The sequence below is a fragment of the Melozone crissalis genome, unplaced genomic scaffold (genome assembly GCF_028551555.1).
Source record: "Melozone crissalis strain CALT ecotype California unplaced genomic scaffold, PUWL_Pcris_2 ptg000033l_1, whole genome shotgun sequence".
NCBI classification, from domain to species: Eukaryota; Metazoa; Chordata; class Aves; order Passeriformes; family Passerellidae; genus Melozone; species Melozone crissalis.
This window is the reverse complement of record NW_026535811.1, coordinates 19,277,758-19,301,020: the sequence shown is the minus strand read 5'-3', so window position 1 is coordinate 19,301,020 and position 23,263 is coordinate 19,277,758. Positions and strand designations below refer to the sequence as shown.

The window sequence follows — 23,263 nt, the reverse complement described above, 5'->3', positions numbered from 1 at the left end:
CCTGTTTTTTTCTAGGTTTATTTTAGCGCTGATTATTCAGAGATTTTTCTTTTCCTTTTACTCACCCTGCCAGGGCTGTGTGACCAGAACCACTTCAATGACTTCACGCTGCGCAATGGCTCTGCCACTGCTGACAGCAGCGTGTTTATCCAGGACTGGACGGTGGCAGAGCTGGGCAAGGTCTGTGACAGCCAGAGGGAGGACAGGTGCTCCGAGCGCACGCCCGACCACTGCCGCCTGTTGCTCTCGGACCGCTTTGCGGAGTGCCACAGGATCATCACCCCCAACATCTTCTACGAGGCCTGCATGGAAAGCAGCTGCTATGAGGAAGAGGCCTGTGAGATGATCACTTCCTACGCTCACATCTGCAGGGAGTATGGCGTCTGTGTAGACTGGAGAGCACCTGACCTTTGCCGTAAGAGTTTTACTCTGTGCTAAAACTGATACAGAAATTGCCCTGCTTTGGGGCATCTCATCAGCGTAATATTAAGTTTTTGAATGTTCCAGATCAAGTTTATTGTACAAGTGGTATTGCAGATCTTGTAACTGGTTGATCACCTACTAAGCTGAATGTTATGAGAGAAGTGTTTCTTGGTACACTGATAAAATTCCAGACTAGAGACAAATAAACTGTGAACAGATAACCACAGCTATGTGACAGTACCTAGCACTGCAGCCACCAAGCCTTTGTGGCACCAGGTTTGGGCTGAGAGTCTGCTAGGCTGTTTTAGCAGCAGATATCATTGCTTTTGATGCGGACTTTGGATGGTCTGAGGTGGACAGAGAATTTCATAATTTGGATTAGTGGAATTGCTTCCCAGCCTGTCACTGTCACACCTGGCACAAAATAAGACTTTTCTTTGTAACAGTTTTCCCAAATCCTTCCATTTCCATCAAAGCTGAAACTTTTGAGAATGTGGTGGAAAAGCCAATGTGATTTTAAGTTTCTGCTGCAGGGAAAACTGGGGAAATAGCTTATCTTTGTGGTGTCATTTCTTGCCAGAACATGCCTGCTAGACTGACTGAAGCAGCTGTAATTTGCTTTGCAAATCTGGTTCTTCTGCCTGGATTTTGCTTGTGTTTTGGAGGTGAAATGTTTGTGCTGTGTAGCAGGATGTGAGTACTGCACATTACCAGAACCCAACCAAGGCAAACAAGACACCCATGCTAGAGCCAAACTCAGACTTTGTATACCTTCTCTTCTAAATTCTCATAGACAAGTAGTTCTGCTTTCTTTTCCTGTTTTTTTTTCTTTCTTTTTTTCGTTCCTGTTTGGAGGCATACCTAAAGATCTGCCAAAAATGCAAGGTATCATTAAGTACAAGTAAATAACTCTTGAGATGGCTTATTCTCCACCTCCTCCTGTTAACCTTTCTGTAGTGATGGTTGCAGACCTTCAGATAGTCCCTCAGCATGTCTGTTTAGTCAAGTGCCTTAGATGTGGATGTGTGTAGGAATTTTCTTTCCCAGCTACCTCTTTACAGAGTGTCTTGATGTTCCAGTTGGTTTCTCACCTCCTGCCTCTCTAGTTGAGTTGTTTATTGTTGCTTTACCTTCTTTCCCTGGATACTTTTCATTTCAGAACTGACGAACCAGTTTCCTAAAGGTACGATAAAAAAAAAAAAAAGTGTAAAACAAATGCTTTTTGCTTTTTTTCATGTTTTAAACTCAGACTGGAGGAATGATGGGATAGGAAGTCATGCTTTAACATGGAAAGGGTTAATGCTAAAGACTTTTTTTCTGCTGCTAGAAGAGTACTTGTAGACAGTTTAGCTGATGAATGTTTTCTTGTTTGTTTGGGAGCTCGGGTTTTGTCTCAATGTTTTTTGTCAGGGGACTGAAACAAAGTTTTAAAAACCTCACAGCAGTCACAGACTAGGAAATAGGAAACACTTTTTTTAATTGAATCTGTAGAGAAAAATAGACTTAAGGGAACACACAGTATGGAAGCTGTGTCCATAGGTTTTTTGAATAGCTGTAGCCCTAATTTTGTGTTTGCTTTCAGAGACAATATCCTCAGGTTTGTGAATACATCAGTAAGAACTTTGTTAGCTTACAGGGCTATACAACTATACTTGATTCAATTAATTCAGTTAATAAGACAATTCAGTTAAAAAGATGCAGAAATCCAGTAGGTTCAGTTTTGAAGTACCAAAATGTTCTGTTTGTTAGTTTTCTTTAGTTGTGTGGGAACACTGCAGCCTATCAATTAAAAAGAAAAGAAAAAAAAGAAAACTTTCTTCAATTCTTTACTCTCTTTACTCTGTCCTGGCTATCTCTTAACCATGCACTGTTACCATACAGATAAGGTTCTAAATTTTTGTCTGTGGCCCAATATTGGAAACAAATTTTGACAAGTGAACACTAACCAAAACCAACATATTGGTGAGTCATATGTTGCTGCTGATTTATGTGGCCTGAAAATATCATTCACTGATTTGTGCTGCAAGGGATCAGATCCATTATTTGGGTAATGGCTTTCTAAAATTGAAAGAATGCTGAAGAAGGCTAGATAGGAAAGACTGATTTTCATTTCTTTAGATCTCGTGAATAAAGGTCGTGTTTTCTTCTGTCTTGCTCAGCAATGAAATGTGCTCCACATCTGATGTACAACCACTGCCACATTTCCTGTGTGAAGATCTGTGAGAATAATACCAACGTCAGTGTCTGCAAGGATTATCCCATGGAAGGCTGCTTCTGCCCAGAGGGAAAGGTGATTTTTGGTGACAGCTGTGTTAGTGAAGAAGTCTGCACTCAGTGTGTCAGTGAGGATGGCACACACCACCAGGTAACTGCGAGCACAGCAACCTCTGGCAGTGGTTGGAGTTCACAGCTTTGAAAGTAAATCTGTTTTCCCTTTGGATACTTTATTTTCTAGCTCAGTTCCTCCTAATCTGCTGGCTGTCAGCCCTATTTAGTTCCCCTAGTGTGAAATTGGCTGGGACTGGATATAAAGATCACAGATGGGACTCTACAGACTTGGAAAGGCGTGGCAATTCCGTGTGGAGGGGTGTCTAGAGGAAAGAGAGGAAGAGTGATGGCATAAGTGAATATTTGCCAAGATAAACATCTCCATTCAGCAGATTTTTATGAGTAATGACAATTTAATCATAAATCCTTTACTTAAAATATCTTGGATTGTCTTTGAAAGCTCACTGAAATCGTTATGAGGGGCAGTGGAGAGACAGGTGTCAAACTCTTCTCTGTGTGACCAGGAACAGGATCCAGGGAATGATTGGAGCTGTGTCAGAGGAGATTTAATCTGGATATCAGAAAAGGTTCTTCTCCCAGAGGTGTATCAGGCACTGAACAGTCTCCCCAAGGAATGGTCACAGCCTCAAGGCTGCCAGAGCTCCAGGAGCATTTGGACAATGGTCTCAGGCACAGGGTGAGATTGTTGGGGTGTCTGTGCAGGGCCAGGAGCTGGACTTGATGATCCTTGGTGTCAGTCATTGGAGACTGATGGTGGCGATTAGTAGGCTGTATAATGTAATGTTAGTTCATAGGTGCTTGCATGAGGAGAGGAGGGTTAAGGGGAGGAGTATTGCAGTTGAGATGATAATTTTTAGCAGTGTAGGAGGTTGAAGTTGTCTAGGTGGTTGGAGCCTTGTGGGTCCTTTCCAATTTGTGTATGAAATATTTCCAGTGGTTAGTGGGGAATGGTGAGACCAAGTCAACTTCTTGTCAAGTGGTAGTTTGTCTATCTATATCTGTATCTATATCTATATCTATATCTATATCTATATCTATATCTATCTATATATTTTATTTTTTTGAGGAGAATTATTCCTTTGATGAAATTAATAATTTTGGTTTTACTGAAAATCCACTTAGCTTAGTTAAGGCAGCCCTCTCTGTGGCAGTATGAGATTGGGAAAAGGTGTGGATGCTTTTCCAAAGCTGCAGTGAAAGATGCTGTTGATTCCAGCATCACAGAGTGGGTGTGTTCCCTGTTCCAAGTAGCAGGGGTGGTTCCTCTTCTCTCCCAGCTACTTAGCTCTTAGAGTTTGCACATGCATCAGCCAGTCCTCTTCAATCCACCTTTTTGTTATGGGATTTGAAGGAGAAGGGACTTTAATTGCAGTGTTTTAAGGGCTTTTGATCCTTAATGAGATTTTTGGGGAGGATCAGCTCATGTACTCGTTTTGCCTCTCCATCATTGCAGGCTTAGCTTTATGTGCAACATAATAGGCACTTGGGTCAGAATTTCCTTAAACTCCTTCTTTTCTTCTGGTGTTTATTCCTCTGTTCTTTTCTACCCTAGATTGTGTTTGGGCTTCTGGGATTTTAGTCCCAACACTTAAACAGAGTGGCTTAAAACATGTAACTATCTCTGAGTATAGATGCAGTATGCTTAGATTTGTCCTTTTTTTTTAATTCCTATCTCTAATGGCCTCAGCAGAGTGTTAGTTTTAAACCAAGCTCCAGAGTTTTCCAGATGACAGCATTTTTTTTGTGGCATCCTGACCTCCTCTACATGTTCTCACCCAGAACCTGGATTTGTTGTGCAAATTAAAATGTCTGATAATGCATCTTTCCACTTTTACCTCCCTATTCACATGGGTGTTAAATGTGTGGGTAACTTTGATTGAAGCTTTAATATCAATGATTTCCAATCTCGTGGGAAGGAGCAGTGACTGAAAAATTATTATCTTTACTGGTGGTTTCTGAATGTGCTCATTAACCCCAGGTAGTCACCACAGTGATGATTTTGGTGTTAGAGGTGTAATAGTGCTTTTCCAGTCTTCAGTCCACTGCAGAATCAAGTGACACTCCAAATAGTCTTAATATAAAAATATGCACAATTTATTTTTCTGTGTTGAAGAATTAGGGAAATTAAACACAGAGAAATAAATAGTGCATATTTTTATGTGCATAGGAAATTCTTCTCTGTTTTACTGATTAGGGAAAGCAGACACTTCTCTGTATTTTCTAAAATAATGCTGTTTCCCTTTTTACCACTGAACATGCAATCATGGTATGTAGTAGGACCAGTCCACTGTTACTCACAATAGCCTGCAATTGCATTTATACCTGAGCATTTTTGATGCTTAAAACAATGGTAATTCCTCATCCCATCCTTGCATTCTTTACATCTTTTGCTAAATTGGCACATGACAGTCATTGCAGAATTATGTGTCCCTGTAGTTTTTTACTGTTAACAGAGCAACCAACCCTTCATAGATTAATCTTCATGAATCTTCTGATTTTCCAGGTTAATGTTACTCATCCTCACCCACTCCCATCCTCCCATCCCATCATACCAGAGCATGGGATTTCTATGTAACACTCTGTTGGGTTTTTTTCCTTCAGCACATGGAAACATGGATTCCCGAGAACGAGCCCTGCAAGATCTGCACATGTCTCGATAACAAGAGGATAAACTGTACAGTCCGACCCTGCCCAACTGTCCAATGTAAATTCAATATTATTCAATATTATTAATTAATATTATTCAAATTTAGCTCTGTGACTGGACTTGAATTGATGCTCTGGTTCCTGGCTTCCTAGTTTTTGTTCAAACTGGTTTTATGGATGTTTTCTCCAGCTGTCCAGTGTGGTCCGTGTGAAGTCGCTCGCCTGCGCAGGGGCCCTGGCCAGTGCTGCCCTGAGTACGAGTGTGGTAGGTTCTTGTACACTTTTGGAATCTTCTTGGTCTGTACTTTTTCCAGATATTTCTAAGGTATACAGTCCCTTTTGAAAAAAAATATTTTATTCAGTGCTGCATTTTTGATACCACTGAATTGTTGTAGAATCATCCATGTGGGAAACAAAACAGCTCCTAAGGATATGAGTCTCCATTCACTTCCAACTTTGTATCTCTTTCTGTAGTAGATGAGGAAGCGAATGGACCAATTTTTTTTTGTCTAAATGACATTAGAATGGTTTTTTTTCTCAAGCATTAATTTTTGCATCATCTATATTTGCCGATTAAATATAACATTAGAGCCTTAATCCGCATAACCAGAGCTTGAACACTTCTCTGAGCTATTTTGAAAACAAACTCTGACCTGTTGAACTTTAATATACTTCATATTTTAAGACAGCAATTGAGTGTGAGTTTAGTGGGGATGTGTATGTGTATGTGTGAGTGTGTTTTCTCGAGGACTAAGTAGACATGGTTTTAACCACTCTCTGAATTTCTGCTCTTAGTTTGTGACCTGGTATCCTGTGATTTGCCTCCTGCCCCTGTCTGTGAGTTTGGCCTGCAGCTTGCCCTAACTAACCCTGGAGAATGCAGACCAAATTACACGTGTGGTAAGATAATTTCTCCTAGCAGGGAGTGACTCTGGAACACTGCATTTGAGCAACACTGACAACTTCCTTTAGGCATTATTTTTTCCCCCACTCTGAAAGGTTTAATTTTGGTGCCAATGGATGTGTAACGATTTCCCAGACTTGGCAGAAGTATATTGCTGGCACTTGGAGTACACTTTCAAATTAAGGACAAGAGAAACACTTTACTCTTAGGCATGTGTTCTCTGACCCTGGTGATTATTTTATAAATCTTCTTGTTTGTGTATGGGACAAGAATTTTTTTGGCAGGGCAGAAACTTTTCTGAGTTCCCAAACCAGAGCCTTTTATATCTGCGTTACTCCTCAGGCTTTAAACATGTTTATAACAGTTTGAGGTTGTGATTAATGCCTTGCTGACAGTGAACTGTTCTGTTCGCTGGCAGCACTCTGAAAATCTATGAGCCTGACATGGGCCCCACCTTTTCCTGCCAGCCTGCAACAAGGAAATGTGCAGCTCCATCTCAAGCCTTTCCTGCCCATCGCACCGGATGCTGACCGTTGTCAAGACCGAGTGCTGTGACAAATATGAGTGTACCTGCAGCTGTAGGAACTCCACAGTGAGCTGCCCTCTGGGGTATCTCTCCCAGTCTCTCACCAATGACTGCGACTGTGTATCAACCACCTGCATTCCAGACCGGGTAAGGGAAGTGAAATGTCTTTTCCACATGGAGCGGCAGTACCAGAGCAAGCAGGCAGCCAGCTAGATATGAATAAACCCCCAATGAGACTGCTGGAAAGTGATGTCAGGGCATTTTTAATTTACAAGTGCCTGAAAGAAACACATTATTACTTCATACTGTTGCTTTTATTACAATAATTTATTTTGACATAACCAGTCAATTTTTGTAACTTTGAGATAATATTAAAAACCATTTGAAACTTAAAGGTTACTCAAACATCAGGAATTTCTGAGGTGATTTTTGTTTTCAGGTAACACATGTACATACTTTGGGACCACTGCCATTACTATATATTCTTCCAATCCCATACTAAATTTGTTGACATATTTGGTGCACCTTAGACCTAAACTTCCTTGTGCTCATTGATTACCTTTGTCTCCATCTGAGAAGGTGTGTTTTTTAAGAACTATATCACCACTTTTAAGTTTTTTGCCAAAATATTATTCTGCAAAAGCATCACTGGGGTATATTTTTCTTATTTTGCCAACCTTTTATTAAGTTGTTATATTATGTTAACCTTTAAGATAAAATTGCTTAGGGAAGATGTTGCAGGGCAATGTAATTTTTTCATTAAACCTGAACATAGGGTTACCTTATCTTGCAGAACAGGACATCTACCTTTTATTGTCCATTTCTAAGTAGTTCATGACCTTGCATAATTAATTTTATGTCTCTGAGATTTACTTGCTGTAACTATAAAAATAAATGTTCTCTCTTTAATGCCAAGCTGTAAGTTTATTAATAGGAAGTTCAATATAAGGGATGGCTCTGCTTTTTAGGGGTAGCTGAGGTGGCCAGATGATACAAGAGGATGAAAGCTTTTAGCTTCAAGTAGGATCTCTTCAGATCAGATGATTTAGCTGAAAGAAGTTTTGTCTTCAAGGCTCCTTCTACAGGACTTACTGTTTATTATCCCTAAATATTGTCACATTATACTTACAGGGAAACTGAGACCCTGGGCAACTCCATTGACTGAAGATAAAACTCTCCAATTTATTTTCTGTAAAACAGTAGCTTTATTTGTACTTATTTTTCCTTTCCTTGACAGGCTGGCCACAATTTTAAGACCTGTAGCATTTCTAAGGGATTAAAAATACTCCATAGAATTTATGATTGGTTTCACACCTTAAAATGCAGCCTTTTGTAACCAGCAGTGTGCCCTGACAGCAGCAGTGTGCTCTTTTATGTATGAATTATTGCATTTAATAGGTGTGTGTGCACAACAATATAGTCTATCCTGTTGGGACAACCTGGGAAGATGGATGCAGGGAATGCTCTTGCAGCAGTCTGAGGGATGATGTTACAGGACTTCAGATGACAGAGTGTCATGACAAAGAATGTGACACGTTCTGCTCTCGGGTAAGTAACACATAAACCAATGCATTACCCAGCAGAGCCCTGGTGGGGACCTGCAATGATCCCTTTTAAGGCTCCTTGTTTAGAGAGTACCCAGAGAAAATTAGAAAAATAGGTGTTGTAGCAATGGATTATCTTGGGAACAGAACCTAAGAGCATGAGTCTGGGCATTATTGACTTCATTTTAGGGTAATTGTTTTAGGATTGCATCCTGCTGCCAAGAAAATCAGTGACAAATTTATTTTACGTTTTGATAGAAGCAAAACTGTATCCTGAAGTGTCTGTCACTTACACCACTTGCACAATAAGTGTTCATGATGTCTGAAGTTCAATTGCAGATGTCTGTTCTAGCTCAAGTCCGCTTTCTGAAGTTCCCATTTCAGCTCTGTCTGTTGCTAAGCTCTGCCTATTGTAGCAGTAGTAACACCTTATGCTGGGACCTTTATTGTGCTTAGACATCTGCTAAATCCTATAAAACCCTGTGGTTTCCCTTTGGAAGCCTGCAAAGGAAGTGTGAGCCACTTTGTTATATTGACTTAGATGGTCAAACAGGAATAGACAAATAATTGGTACAAAGAGTTGGTAGAGAAATGTGATTTAAGCCAGATATTAGGAAAAGGTTCTTCTCCCAGAGGCTGGTCGGGCACTGGCACCGTCCCCAGGGAATGGTCATGGCCCAAAGCCTGGAAGAGCTCAAGAAGTTTTGGGACATGGTGGGATTGTTGGATTGTCCTGTGCAGGGCCAGGAGTAGGATTCGGTGATCCTTTTGGATCTTAAATACTGCATCATTCTCTAGGACCAACCAAAAACCTCTAATCCATTAGGAAAAAAACAGCAAAGTAAGTGCAGAGTTTGATGAGTAAGTTTGAGGATGCCAAATGCAGGAAAAAACATGAGAATAGATGTGGCAGATTTTACCTGTTGCAATACAATCCCTTCAGTTTCCTTGTGTAGAAAAGACTTTTCTATATTATGGCAATTTTAATGAAATATTAGATCTAAAGTATCTGGCTGTGTTTCAGCTCACAGCAATAATTTATCAATAACTTGTTATTCCAATAAAATCTCATTAATGCAGAGCTACAGTTCCTTGACATTGCAGCATCAAAAAAATCTGGTTAAAAACACATAAAAAGACTCGGTGGAAACAATGTTTCCAGTTCTTTATGGGAATTTGTCATTTCTTCAGCTCCTTTAATGGTTATCAAGGCTGTACAACCAAAACTGTTACTGATAGACTACCTGGATACCTCAGATTTTTTTTCCTTTGCTTAATCCTGATTCATTGGATATACATATCAAATCAAGGACATCAGCGGTGCTGTCATCCAGTTTGAATTGAATTAAAATTATTTTTCAGTTCAGATTAGATGGCATTAAAAGTTTTATTGATATCAAATACTTACTTCGATCATGAATCATTACTAGGATGATATTTAGACTCTCTGCTGCTCCTGGTTGTTAATTTCATCGCCAGGTGTTAAAATTAAATTGTGCTGTATCATTTTTGACAGTGTCATCTGATTTCTGTGAAAACAGCTTGGAGTTTTTTAAAATCTTGTTACACAAAAAAAAAAAAAAAAAAGAAGAAAAAAAACCCCAACTCCATAAGATGTACTAGCTCTACTTCTCTTGAGTTTGCCATGCAGAAAGTGGCATCTGATACTTCAGATGCTTCAGACATGTATTTAACAGATAAAAGTAATGTAAAACCAAATGCTCAACAGCACAACTTTTCTCACAAAGCTGGGTCAAGGTCTGGCACTCATTTTATGGTGTTATATGAAATAAACTTCCATATCAAAGACCATTGATTATCAAGGTTTGCTAATGTGCTTCATATTGCAAATCAGGGACTGTTCATGAAGGAAGGGAGCAGTTGGGAATCCCTCAGTAATTCAGTTTGACCAAAATAAAATTATGCTTATATTTTACAGGCATTTTTCAATGAACAATATTATGTGACAGAACATCTCTCCTTGAACTCTGTGCTGAGATCAGAGTTAGGTTTTGCCCCTTGGACACTGCCTGGCTATTACATATAGAATATTTTATTTCTAATTAGAGTAAAGATTGTTGCTTTCTTGCACTTAGATATTTTACTGTTTCAGTATTTGGCTGCTTGCTTTTGGAGATTAATATGTATTAAAAGTGAGAACTGGGATTCCTGTTGTTTCTGTGGGTCGGGGTTTTTTTGACCTATTTTGCTGGATTTATAAGATTTTTCTTTAGTAACAGAGGGCCTAGTGTTAAATTTTCATGCTGCTTATTTAGTTTTCCATAAGTCAGTGTTAGACTTTGATGACATATGTAATCTCTAGTGTTGCATAGTAGTTTCGTTTTGTTATTTTTGTAGAAATTTTTTCAAATGCCTTTTGCAGGTAAACTGTTGCCTGTAACTGTGTTGGACTTGACAGTGCTGGGTTAATGGTTCAACTTGGTCTTAAAGGGTTTTTTTAATGTAAATGATTTTATAAAGAAAAGATAAAATGATCAGTCAAAACGAGTCCCTGGACTACATGTCTAAGAAACCTGCATCCTCCCTCTGCTTAAACACAGATGGCTGAGTGTGCTGAATCATACCCGTGAATTTTCTGGAATGGGAAGGGCAGTTGTGAGTGCTGGTTAGCATGCAAGATGCCACAAGAGCAATTTTTTCCTTTAATTTTCCTTTGTAAAATGCTTCTATATGAAAAAGGGTTTTTAAAATAAAATATTTAAACCCCCTCATAATTCTATCTGTCCTTTTTCAAACTCTCCGTTTCATAAAAGGTTGCTAACGTTAAACATCGATCCTAAAAGAAAATGCTGGGATTGATGTTCTTGTTTGCCTCCTCTTCCTGGATAAGGAAGTTCTTTTATTTTCTTTCCTCCTCCAGGGCTACAAGTACATTGTGCCAGAAGGGGAGTGCTGTGGGAGATGTCAGAAAACTGCCTGTGAGGAGATGCACTTTTGGCCTCGGGGTGATGAAGATCCTCCTTTGCATGAGGTGAGACGCTAGTGGGATGGACACTTTGCCTCCTCAGAAAAGCCCCCTGGAATTATTTTGTGTTAAATGGAAGGACATGAAGATGATATCAGCTTTTTCTTCTACACATCAAGCAGCACTGAGAGAAAATGTTTTGGGTATTCTTGTGACCTACCCAGTCAATTCCCATGTGCGAATCCTCCCCACCCTTGTCTGGGCCAGATATTTTGTGTGCAATCACTAATTTCAGCCATGGTAGCTTGAAAGAATGTTCATTGGGTATAATGCCTCCCCAGCTGTCAGCTATTTGTTTAAATTATGCCAGTTAATTAGTATTGCAATCTGCTGCTGTCTTAAAAAAAGAATCTTGTTAAAGTGCTGTTTTGCAACCTGCCTTTTTCTGTGTTTTAACATGAGGATTTCTTAATGTGGATCACTACACTTCTCTGCTTCATCAAATAAGCCTTTGGAAGGCCTACTTTTGTGTCCCACTGTCTCCCACTGACTTTTTTTTTGTCCTAACACATTAATAATTATACTCTGCAGTCTTTTCCTTGCTACATCCTCTTGTAACTCTTCTGTCATTAGTGAAGAATTAAGCATTTAACCCCCTAGAAGAATGTGTTTCCAAACTTTCTGAGCAAAGATGTTTGACTGCAGTTGGGGATCTAATCTTGAGTTTTGCTGTTCCTAAAGTGTTTTCAGAGTTGTATCAGTGAAGGAATTAAACTAAAAAGCAGTGAGAGTTTCTCTCAGCACTGAACTGTGGCAGCATCTTCCTCCTGGCTGCTGTTCCCTGTCTGTTCCCACAAACAGCACTTGAAGTTCCTGCTTTATCTGGTCTGTAGGTGATGATAATAAGAGAACTATCAAAGGGATGTCTTTTCTACTATTGCAAGTGTTTCAGGTCCAGAGCCTGTTGCTAAAGCCTCCTTTGAGCTTAGCAGAGCAGATTTGCAGCAGATTGCAGCAGAAAAAGGGGCTGCTCAGCTGCAGTGCAGTGCAGCCAGTCACCAGGGAATAAAAGCAGATTTAACTGCAGTTAGGAGTGCTTTTCCTTCTTCACATGTTACTTGACCTGTCCCTTTTGAAGGATACTTCTCTAATTCTTATTCTCTACAAACTCAGCATACTTAATAAACTGATTGTGACAGAAAGGGTTTGTGGAGACCTGTTGAGTGACACTGTTCCTGATGCAGTAAATGTGCTTTTGGCAAGCCAGCATCTGTCTGGGGTGGCCTTCCCTCTGTCCAGGGGCACAAATATCCCTCTATCCGAGGGCTGTTTGTGTTTAATCCACTCTCAACTTCCCCTCAGGTTGGCACGGAGTGGCGATCCCCCTGGAACCACTGCATTGTCAACGAGTGTGTCCGGGTGAACAATGAGGTTTTTGTGCAGCAGAAGAATGTTTCTTGCTCCCAAATGGATGTGCCTGATTGTCCAGAGGGAACAGAGCTGCGCTGTGACCAAGTGATTGACTGTTGTCCTTCCTGCAGATGTGGTAAGGTTTGGGGCATGGCAAATGGGATTGCTCCAGCATGAATTGTCTCATGGGGTGACTATCTGATTCTCAACAACAATTTTAAAAGTGTGTGTTCTGGAAGCATAGCCCCACTTTGAAGGGCTCCTGTGTAATTCAGACACTGAGTACAGAAGCACCTGCTGCTGCATCCAAAGCCCCATGGATAAAAGGGGAGGGGGAGATTCTGCCTTCCAGTGCCTGAAGGGAGCCCACAGGAAAGATGGAGAGAGACTATTGACAAGGGCCTGGAGTGACACGACAAGGGAGAATGGTTTCATACTGACAGAGTACAAGTTTAACTTGGATATTAGGAAGAAATTCTTCCCTGTGAGAGTGGTAAGGCCCTGACACAGGTTGCCAGAGAAGTTGTGGCTGCCCCATCCCTGGAAGTATCCAAGGCCAGATTGGATGGGGCTCTGAGCAACCTGGGATAGTGGAAGGTGTCCCTGCCCATGGCAGGGAGTTGGGACTGGATGGTCTTTAAGGTCCTTTCCAGTCCCAAGCTTATGATTCTGTAACTCCTAACATAGTCTTGATTCAAAAGTCTAAAGGAAAACATTTGGTTAATTGGCCTCAATCTGGGAAGACTGACAGTGGTGTTTAGTTGACACACGTGTGTGCAACCACAGAGTGAGGAGGGATCAGCAGGAGGAGGAAAGGATATCTGCTGTCTAAGTTGCAGAAAACTGGAGTTCCTCTTCTGAAAGTGTGAAGCTTGAACTGGAGGGGAAGTTTATTATGTTCTGCCATGTACTTGTTCAAAAAGAGCTAAGCCAGAGATAATTTTATGTACCATCAAGTACAATTTGTTGCTTGTAGCTCTGACAATTTGTTGCCTTTCAATGTGTAATGTAAGAGGGCTCAGTTATGCCTCTTTGCAGTGAAACTACATACAAATTTCTTCAAACTGGAACTGTACTGAGTCAAAAGAGCATAGCTGTGGTTGGTTACATCTTGGAATTGTCATTATAATGGTAATGCTAAGAGGAATACTTTGTTCTTTTTCAGTGCCCCTGAATGGTTGTCCATTGAATGGCACTGTTATTGGGGTAAGACACAAATTCCTTTTACCTTTTGAGATGGCAAGATATTTAAATATATGAATGAGCTTTTGAAAGACACACACTTGTCAGAATAGTCACACACAGAATACAGGGCAACTTTTTTTTCCAGTTAGAATCTCTGCAAGGAAGACCTTGGAGTAAAAGCAGTGCCAGGGGGCTCAGCATGTCTATGTCCAGCTCCTGATTCTGTCAGGGTCTTCCTATATGACAATGAGCATCTCTGCAAAATGGGGGCAGCAGTTTCCTTATCTTGAAGGATGCTTGAAAAGAGTGCTTAAAAACTGTGATAATCTGCATATTGTAATGGTTTGCAGACTACCAAACACACAGGAAACTCTCTATGAGGGTTAATATCCCTAGTGATCCTTGCCCCCTTTGGGGAAGCAAAACCTTCCCATATTCTGCTTAGAGGATAAGGCATATTAAAGCAAGGAAGGAGACTTCCTCCACCTGTGTGGAAGGAGAGGTATCCCTCCTTGGCTATTAGCAAGAACAGGAAAGCTGAACTTCCTCCCTGTTTGACCTCTTTTCCCTTTCAAGATCCCTGCTGATAAGCCCTGTGAGGAAATTTTTTCTCAACTGTGTATTTAATGGATAGATTAAGACATGTTTAACCCAGCCCGTGGTAGTGTGAATGATGTTAAGCATCTGATCTCATTTATGCCGAATTTATCTTTGGAAAGCTGTGTCAATTGTCCATTGTTTCCCTAAATCCATATTCTGGCAGCACCTCTGGTGTCAAAGAGCTCTAAATATTCTCACCATCCCCCAGGGAAACAGGTTCTCTTTAGTCATTTAACCTAACTTTAACCTACTCATTCCTGCTTTGTCAACATGTGCCTTCCTTTGTCATTTATTTAAAAGTAAATGTACTCAACATTTATATTTATATTTTAGTGGTGTGGTAGAGAGAACCTTTCTCTATCTATTTCTTGTGGTTTGGATTTTTTTAATATAGTCCAAAGGCATAAGTTTATAAGTTTTTTAGAGCTATAGCCATGTCATCAAACATCCATCATTCTGTGTAGACATGACTTCCCTGTAGAATTAAGTCAAAGGAAAAATTCTTGTTTTTCTTGTCAGAAAAGAAAAGCTTTCTTGTCAGAACACTTGTTTTAAAAGTAATAAATTCTGGAATAATCTACTTTCTCTTTAATCCCTCTACTTCTTTCCTCTTTTGTTTGTTCTCAGAACTAATTGGCATCCTACAAAGACAATATTAGTATGGAATGTCAAGCAGGACAGCTCTTGCCACTTTCTCATATACAGGATTATATATTCCATATATATAATTTCTGTATTGCAAACCAAAACTGTTTCCAGTTGTGTGCTGTTCTGCCATGACCAACTAATTTTTTTTCTCCTCCAACAAAATGTTCACCTGATCTGTCAAGTAAAGTACTTTTTCTTTCTTCAAGCATTTGAAAATATTTACAAATAATTTAAAATGAAACATAAGGAAAATTTGAAACAAAATGTCACATTGAAAGCAAAATGAGAAGTGTCTGTGTTTGAAAACTTCAAAATAAAATGTCTCAGCTTCTGCAATATTGAAAAAACAATCCTAAAATTTCTTAAACTAACTTCATTTAATGACTTACTACAAGTTAATTAGCTGCCTGTGTGAAATATTTTGAGCACCTGGTGTCACTATAGCTTTGGTTTGTACTATTCTCTGCTTCAGTGACTGGTTCCAGAGTCATGGTCAGGCAGGAAGATGTGGTGTCCACAGAAGTTTATACTTCCTGGATTTCAAACCTTTTATGTTGGGTCCTTTAAGAATAGGCTTCAAGTTTCATTTTACATTAAGGAAAAACTTTCCTTCATCAACTCCTTCCCTGAATAGTTCCAAGTTTTGAGATTTTGCTGCATTTCTGGTAATTGACTGTGTCCTTAATTCCTTTATGTTTTTATCATGTATTTGGTTATCAATATGATATTCCAGTAATTTGCTGTATTGCATATACTCTGCTGTTCTTAACAATGCCATGGGTTTTAACTGCAAGTTTCCAAGCAGGTGGCTGTATTTACCAAAAGGATTATCTGTATCTCTCATCTGTTTTCTCAGGCTTTTACTGAGTGGCATTTTTGAAGGTGATCTGAGCAGATTTGAGTTTTATGCAGGTTATGTTGGTGGCGCTGGGTTATTTTGGTGTTGACATTTCGTTCCAAGGTAGCCAAGAAAGCACATGATAGGTGTGTTATATAAAGGGAAAAATTGTATCAATCCATTATTTTGTTCAGTTCTGTCATGCTAAGCAAATTTGGGATCAGGGCTAGATCTTCCCTCAAAAGCTCAAGGCACTCGTGTGTGAAGATTAAATTTCAGCTCATGTCTAGTAAATCCCTATGTTCTTGCCTCTCAGAGTGATTATCATGTGAGTTCAGCTTTATCTATTTTGTCTTGAATTGGAATGTTAGAACTATTAGAAGAATACATGAGGATATCAGTGACATCAGTTGTGGCTTTGTAGACCTTTTCTTTATGATGTTAAAGCCTAGAGCCACTGAGCTATTTTTTGATAAAGAGTGTCATGTTGTCTGCACTAGAACTCTCACTCTGGTGTCTGACTGCTTTCCAGTGTTGAGATCAAACAAGAAATAAGAATTTTCATAAGATATTTGCTCTCCATCTGTTATGGTGTAACCCCAGCCAGCAGCCACTCGCTCCCTCCCCACCAGCAGGATCGAGGAGAGAATGGGAAGGGTAAAAGTGAGAAAACTTCTGGGTTGGAATAAAGAGGGTGAAAGTAAAAGCTGTGCAAGCCAAGCAAATAAAGGAATTAATTCACTACTTGCCATGGTTGGGCAGGTGTTCAGCCTTCCCAGACAAGCAGAATGGTGCTCCTTCTTTTCCCCATTGTATATTCTGATCATGATGCCATAAGGTCTGATCCCTTTGGTCAGCTGGGATCACCTCTCCTGGCTGTGTCTCCTCCCAACCTCTGAGGCACCCCCAGTCTCCTCTGCAGCCTGGTAGTAGGAAAAGCAGAAAAGACTTTGGCTCTGTGCAACCCTGCTCAGCAGTAACAACATCTCTGTATTATCGACCCTATGTGCAGCACAAATCCAAACCACAGCCCCATTCCAGCCACTGGGAAGGAAATTGTACCCCAGGCAAAATCATCACGCCCTCCCTCTCCAGGAGCAAAATTTTGAGTGTATCCCCATACCTGCCCCCGTTGAAGTTTTTTAACCCTCCAGATTAATGATAGTCACTGCAAAAGGTTAAACCTGGAAAGCTGAGGAATCCCATGTTCAGGTCTCAAGCTAAGCTGTTAAAAGACAGGAATCTCCGCCTTGGTATTTCCTCTTTCATAATGTTTTATGTAGAGGATCTTTTTTCTAGACCTCAGGAGAGAGTCGTTGTTGTTACTGGTTATAGAGACCTGAGCACCTCTGTTGTCCTGGGGCACAGAATCAGAATGTAGTTAAAATTCTGTGCTCAGAACATTTGTACATCACAGTATTGGGTCTAAACGACCTATAAATGCATTGATTTTACACTGTTACTCTGGCCAGCTTCTTGTTTTTTGCTCCACTTGTTTCCTGAGCATTTAACAATTCAAAACGGAATCTGAGGATATGCACAATACCAAGTGAAATAAATGGTGGCATTCCACTAATATCTGAAGCACAATTCAAACCTTTCATAATCTAGCAAAATTGTCTGTTTACCTTATTTATTTTCCTTCTTTATTAGTTTTTAGAAGTTTGTGCAAATCTTGAGTAGGCTACTCCCACTTTGTCCTTTCAACCTTTGTGGTTTGTTATTTTGAGGTTGAAATGAAGGGCTTTGCACCTGGGAGGAAGAAAGATGTTGTCTTAGGATTCTTTTCAGTGTAGGGTAACCAATTACTGACTCCAAATACTTTTGTTTCTTAATAGTTTGGCATCTTTGCTCTGCATTTTAAATGTCACTTTTGCTTCCTTTGAAAATGTGATGGGATCCAGGAAACAAGGTGCTGGGCAAGAGCTCAGGGCATTTGAATTGTGTTCAGCCTGATTTGCTTGTAACTATGGACAGAGTAGAGTTCTTCAGTCACTAATTTTGCTTTTTAAAATTTTGTCTTTTCTTAATTTTAAGCTTTTAGTCCTTTAGAGATTCTATGCAGAATTGTTACAAAAACAATATAATTTCTGCCCATAATCTGTGGATTATGATGGCTCTAGAATGAAAACTGGTTGCCAAAGAAATTTATTGCACTCAAAAAACTCCTGGCAACCGTGTAGTCAGAGTAAAAAAAATCTTCCTCATAACTTTCAAGAATCCCTTTCTTGCTTGCTAGATATTTAAGCAACAAAGAAATGTCAATGACATTTCTCAGATTAAGGACTTCTAAAGGGCTTCCTTGAAAAATAGCCTCATGCCATGCTGCTTGTTCTGAAATTAGAGATGAAAAATATCAAGGTCTCTGGAAACGTTGCGGCATGGGTTTCTTGTTTCTCTAGCAAAGAATTACAGTGCAAGATTTAATGAAAGAGATTTAACCTGAAATCACTTGTTTATCTGGATTTTGCTGGTGAGATGGTCACTGACAAACTGATTCTGATGTTTCAGCACGGGAGGCGCCTGATGGTGGATCTGTGCATAACGTGTGAGTGCTTCCAGTCAGCACCTCAGAAATACACCCTGAGGTGCACCAAACTCAACTGCCAGGCCTGCCCATTGGTGAGTGGGAGCAGCCTGAGGGGATCTGCTAGGAATGTGTCTGATGAGAGTTATATTCTTCACTATACACACCGCTTTATGTCTGGTACAGCTCTGGGGCCTTTGGCCTTTCTTCAGGTTCTTCTGAGAAGTCTTGCTCTGTGTTTTTTCCATGACGTAGATGATATGCATCAAATCTGATCTAAATCCTCAGGGTAGCAAAGATAACTTTGGATGGTACTCAGCTCCACAGGCACATTTTATTGTTTATTTTAGATTACTTACCCTTAGGGCAATATAAGGTTTGGCAAATCATTTGCAAGAGGAACTGCTGAGTCCTCTTTCCTACAGTGTTACCTGTCCCTGCAGGGACTTGCAGCTCAGCCAGATCTCCACGCTTCAGGCCTTTCCTATGACAATTTTCCAAATTGTCTAAAAGCTGGGCTCAGTAGCATTTGTTTGGTTCCCAGCCCTTGCCTTTGGTGATTTGAAGTGATTGTCCCCATCAGTTCCCACTAGTTTTTGAAGTCTTTGCTGCTGCTTTGGTGCCCTCATCTGCAAGGAATGACTTTGGGTGAGAAAGCCAGAGAGATATATCTTTCATTTTTGCTCTACTGACCAACAATGTGACAGGATTGCCTGATTAGTTTTGCTCAGTTCTGTATTTTTTTCTCTTAGCACCAATACTTTGAGTAGAAGGAGACCAAAGTGAGATGCAGAGGCTGGTTTCATCACCCTGTGTCCAAAGAGCAGAGACCAGAAGCTAAGTTTCACAGAAAAAGACCCCAAAACTTAGATGCCTCTTCCTCTTCTTCGTCCTTTCCCTGGGTAGTGGATGGAGCACAATGGCCCCAACCAAACCCAGTGCGTGTGCAAGTGGTGGCCCTGGCACCCAAAATCCACATCTCTAACATGATCATGTGGGATTTTTGGCTAATGTCCAGGAGGGGCATACACTGATAGGGTCCTTGGAACAGAGAGGGGCAGAGTTTTTGATGAGTCCAATCTCCCATCCTGAAGTAGAACTGGAAAGGACTGGAAATGTAGTTAAGTTTCTGTAGAGAGTGATCTCTAACAATAAAAAAATAGAGCAAGACTGTAGACTCAAATTATTTCCTGCAACTTTTTTTCTTGAAGAATTGTCAACAGCGTCCCAGCTGGCCTGTTATGAGTAGAAAAATGATGATGTGACTTCCAAATGATGTCCAGGGACAGGCCCGTGGTTAGGGCAAACCAAGGCCAGCCAGTTTCATGTGGAGAATGCAGCTCAGATAATTCATAAGTGTTCCACTTGTCCATTAGGCCGTCAAACTGGCTTTGATCCCTTTTATTTGGTGGTATGGATGTAGCCTCTGACAAAAAGGACAATCTGGAATACCTTTTGTGGTTCTAGACCCTAATATTACCCCTTCTGTAAGGTTTGATTATAGACATAGGCTTCTGAAGGGAAAACAAATGGCCAAGCTCAGTGCTGAGCATCTTTCTCAAAATATAACCTGGCAGATCCATGAAAAAAAACCCAAACAGATACACCAGATTGAATTTGTCGCCAGAGACAAGTGTGCATGTGTATGTTCTCACACAAAGATACAGGAGCATCCATTCTCGCTGCTTAATGCAAGGAGCCAGCTGTAGAAATTATGTTAGAGGAATCAATATAATACATGATATAAAAAAAAAAAAGTTTGGGGGGGAACATTCCTCTCCTGCTTCTTTCACCACCCACACATTAGCCAACCAGCTCCTTTTCCCCATGTAACACAAAAGTACAGACTAGGCAGAAAACCCTGAAGAAAGAGCCATTTTCAGTTGGGCTTATTAAGGGCAGTGAACTTGTGTTTGGGAGCTATGCAGCTACCCAAGGGAAGTTGCAGGTCTAGGAGTATATATCCCTTCCTAGCCATTGTAATGAATTTGTGGAGCTTGAGGAGAAAAAAAAAAAAAATCAAATAAGATACAGAATGTCTTCATCTCCCTAAAGGCCAGTGGGATTCACACAATTCACAGAATCTTTCCTGTCTCAAAGCCTTTGACTTCATGGTATACCTAGATTAAAAGCAATTCCTTGCTAATGGATAAAATTTGAGAGTACAAATGGGTTAAGAGTACCGATTCTCTCAGGAACACCTGCTTTCTCCTGGATGCTGAAGTCGTGGAAAAAAAAGCACTGGGAATTCAAGTGCAGCCAGCTCCAGCATATTCTGCTCAGGAGGGTCATTTTTTGGGTAATTTTATGACCTGCTTTAGGTGCTTATATTTTTGCTAGTAGGGAAGGTTCACCTAAGTAACAATGAACTATGTTTTCCCCCAGTGATTTAATAGTAACTCTCCCTCCCCAAATTCTCTTCTATAAAAACATATGGATAACATGCATGCCTTCACTGAACCAGGAAGTGTTTATTTTCTTAAAAATGTTCATCTCATCATAAGCAGCTCTTGGTTATTTGGAGCAGCTGGGGACATTACTATGGGACACTTCATGTCTTAGCTCAGTTGCTTTCTGCTTGGTTTGATTTTTTTCCTTATCATTATTCACTCTATACCTTTCTGCCTCTCCACTTAGTGCTGCTCATTCTCCCATGCTCTTTTTCCTGCCACTTCAATTTTCCCTTCAATGCTGTTTGTGGGGCTCCATTATTCCCCTTTTCTTTCTTGCTTTCCTTTTCCCTTATTCTGCCCTTTCCCTGCCTAATGCTTACTGGATACTTTGCCCTTTTCTCTCCAGTTTCAGCACTTCCAACTGCTTTTCCATGTTGCACTGTATAGAATCCATTGGTTTTACTTAGAAGCATTTTGCTGGCTGTAATTTTGTCCACTGAATCTTATTTTTTTAAAAAAAAACTTCTTAAAATAAATACAGGATGCATGCTTAAAACAAAATAATTCCGGAAAAATGTCCTTCACCTTCTAGAACTACAGAAGGCAGGAAATCCCTGGCTCTTGCTGTGGAAAATGTGTGCCAACTTCATGTAGCATCAGGCTGAGAGATGGAAGGGTTCAAAATCTTCAGGTAAGTTTTAAGCATTCTTTATTTTATTTATGAGTAAATGTAAATGTATCATCAAATATAAATCAAATGTATAATCATGTTTTTGATTAAGTAACATGGTATTACCAGTGTTTTTTGTATCTTGGAATAATTGATCAAGGAAGTTAAGTTGTTTGTAAATAAAAAATGTGTGACTTCATACCCCAGTGCAAAATCCTAGAGAGACAGTCTAGTTACAGGAATGTTATCACAGAACTTTAACTGGAATATGACCTCAAACAGAGGAAATGGAAACCCTCATTTAAGACTTGAAATAGTTAAATTAAGAATGTGAATTTTGAGAAACTTCTCCAGCATAGAATGATAGAATGGATTGGTTTGGAAGGGACCTCAAAGATAATCTTGTCTCAATTCCCTACCATGGGCAGGGACACCTTCCAGTAGAGCAGGTTGCCCAGAGCCACATCCAACCTGGCAGTGCAGAATATGTTCTTAAACAGGAGTGGATATTTTTCTGGTTAAACCCCATTCTCTGTCACCAGAGACAGCATCTAAAATTTTCTTTTATTCCATTTGTATGAAAAATCTTAGATGGGGAGAGTATGGGAAGAGCCATGAAGCTAGGGAAGGGTCTGGAGCACCAGGAGCAGCTGAGAGGGCTCAGCCTGGAGAAAAGGAGGCTCAGGGGGGCCCTTCTGGCTCTGCACAACTCCCTGACAGGAGGGGACAGCTGGGGGGGATCAGGCTCCACTCTCAGGGAACAAGAGACAGGACAAGAGGAAACAACCTCAAGTTGCACCAGGGGAGGTTTAGATTGGATTTTTTTTTTTCCACTGGAAGGATTGTCCAGCTTTGGCACAAGCTGCCCAGGGCAGTTGTTGAGTCACCAGCTCTGGAGGGATTTTTAAAATGTGTGGATGTGGATCTTAGAGATGTGGTTTTCTGGTGGACTTGGTTGGCAGTGGGAGGTTAATGGCTGGACTTGCTCTTAAGGGTTTATTTCAAACTAAATGATTTGGTGGGGGGATGGGGGTGTGGTTGTATATATGTTTTCTAAAGAAGTTCCCAACTCTTCCAGAAGGTAAATAATTGTATCTATATCTCTTTGAACGACAGATCATAGGCCAGACCTCCAGATCTCTCACTTAAGAAGGTTTTTTCCTAAGTTAATGGAAATTTCTTCCCTGTTAGGAGCTGAAAAAGTCAGGTTTTCACAGTCTGGGCAGAGCTGTGATCAATATGGCCATGGAATTAAACAGAATAAAATGACTGTGGATAAGCAAAGATTTCTGTGTTTTATAACTGTCACCACCATGGTACTTTAATTGAGACATCAGCAAAGTAATATCCTGAAAACTTCCTGTCCTCTGTTGTTTCTGTGTAAAGCTAACAGCCCTTCAATATTTCCAGGCAAATGCATCCCTTCAGGATGGCTGTGACAGTCACTCCTGCAGAATAAATGAGAGAGGGGAATTTATCTGGGAAAGGAGAATCACTGGCTGTCCTCCATTTGATGCCAGAAGATGCTTGGCTGAAGGAGTAAGTAGTGAAACAGGTCGTGTTCCCAGGTTTCCTAATGGACTCTGCCATGTTTCTGGTACCTTCTGTGTGCTGGGCTGGGAAACCCCAACCCTCTCCCAACACCTTGGCTAAACTGAATTTGAACTTTGAAATTCAGAAAGATGTAGGTTTTCTCTGTTTGAAAATATAAGCTGTTTTTTTTCTTTGTGGGAC

General features: G+C 40.3%; 1 protein-coding gene across 2 annotated transcripts in view; it reads left to right on the top strand.

Annotated features, from left to right (window-relative positions):
• The window catches only part of VWF (von Willebrand factor), a 116,388-nt gene that overhangs the window by 87,060 nt on the left and 6,065 nt on the right, over nt 1-23,263 (top strand). For both annotated transcript variants that reach the window (XM_054282112.1, XM_054282113.1), the window contains exons 37-49: nt 74-415; nt 2,583-2,788; nt 5,314-5,416; nt 5,549-5,623; nt 6,154-6,258; nt 6,730-6,935; nt 8,187-8,336; nt 11,214-11,324; nt 12,621-12,804; nt 13,834-13,874; nt 18,451-18,561; nt 21,452-21,550; nt 22,940-23,068. In XM_054282112.1, the coding sequence (XP_054138087.1) occupies nt 74-415; nt 2,583-2,788; nt 5,314-5,416; nt 5,549-5,623; nt 6,154-6,258; nt 6,730-6,935; nt 8,187-8,336; nt 11,214-11,324; nt 12,621-12,804; nt 13,834-13,874; nt 18,451-18,561; nt 21,452-21,550; nt 22,940-23,068 (1,862 nt within the window). The remainder of the gene's footprint in view (nt 1-73; nt 416-2,582; nt 2,789-5,313; nt 5,417-5,548; nt 5,624-6,153; nt 6,259-6,729; nt 6,936-8,186; nt 8,337-11,213; nt 11,325-12,620; nt 12,805-13,833; nt 13,875-18,450; nt 18,562-21,451; nt 21,551-22,939; nt 23,069-23,263) is intronic.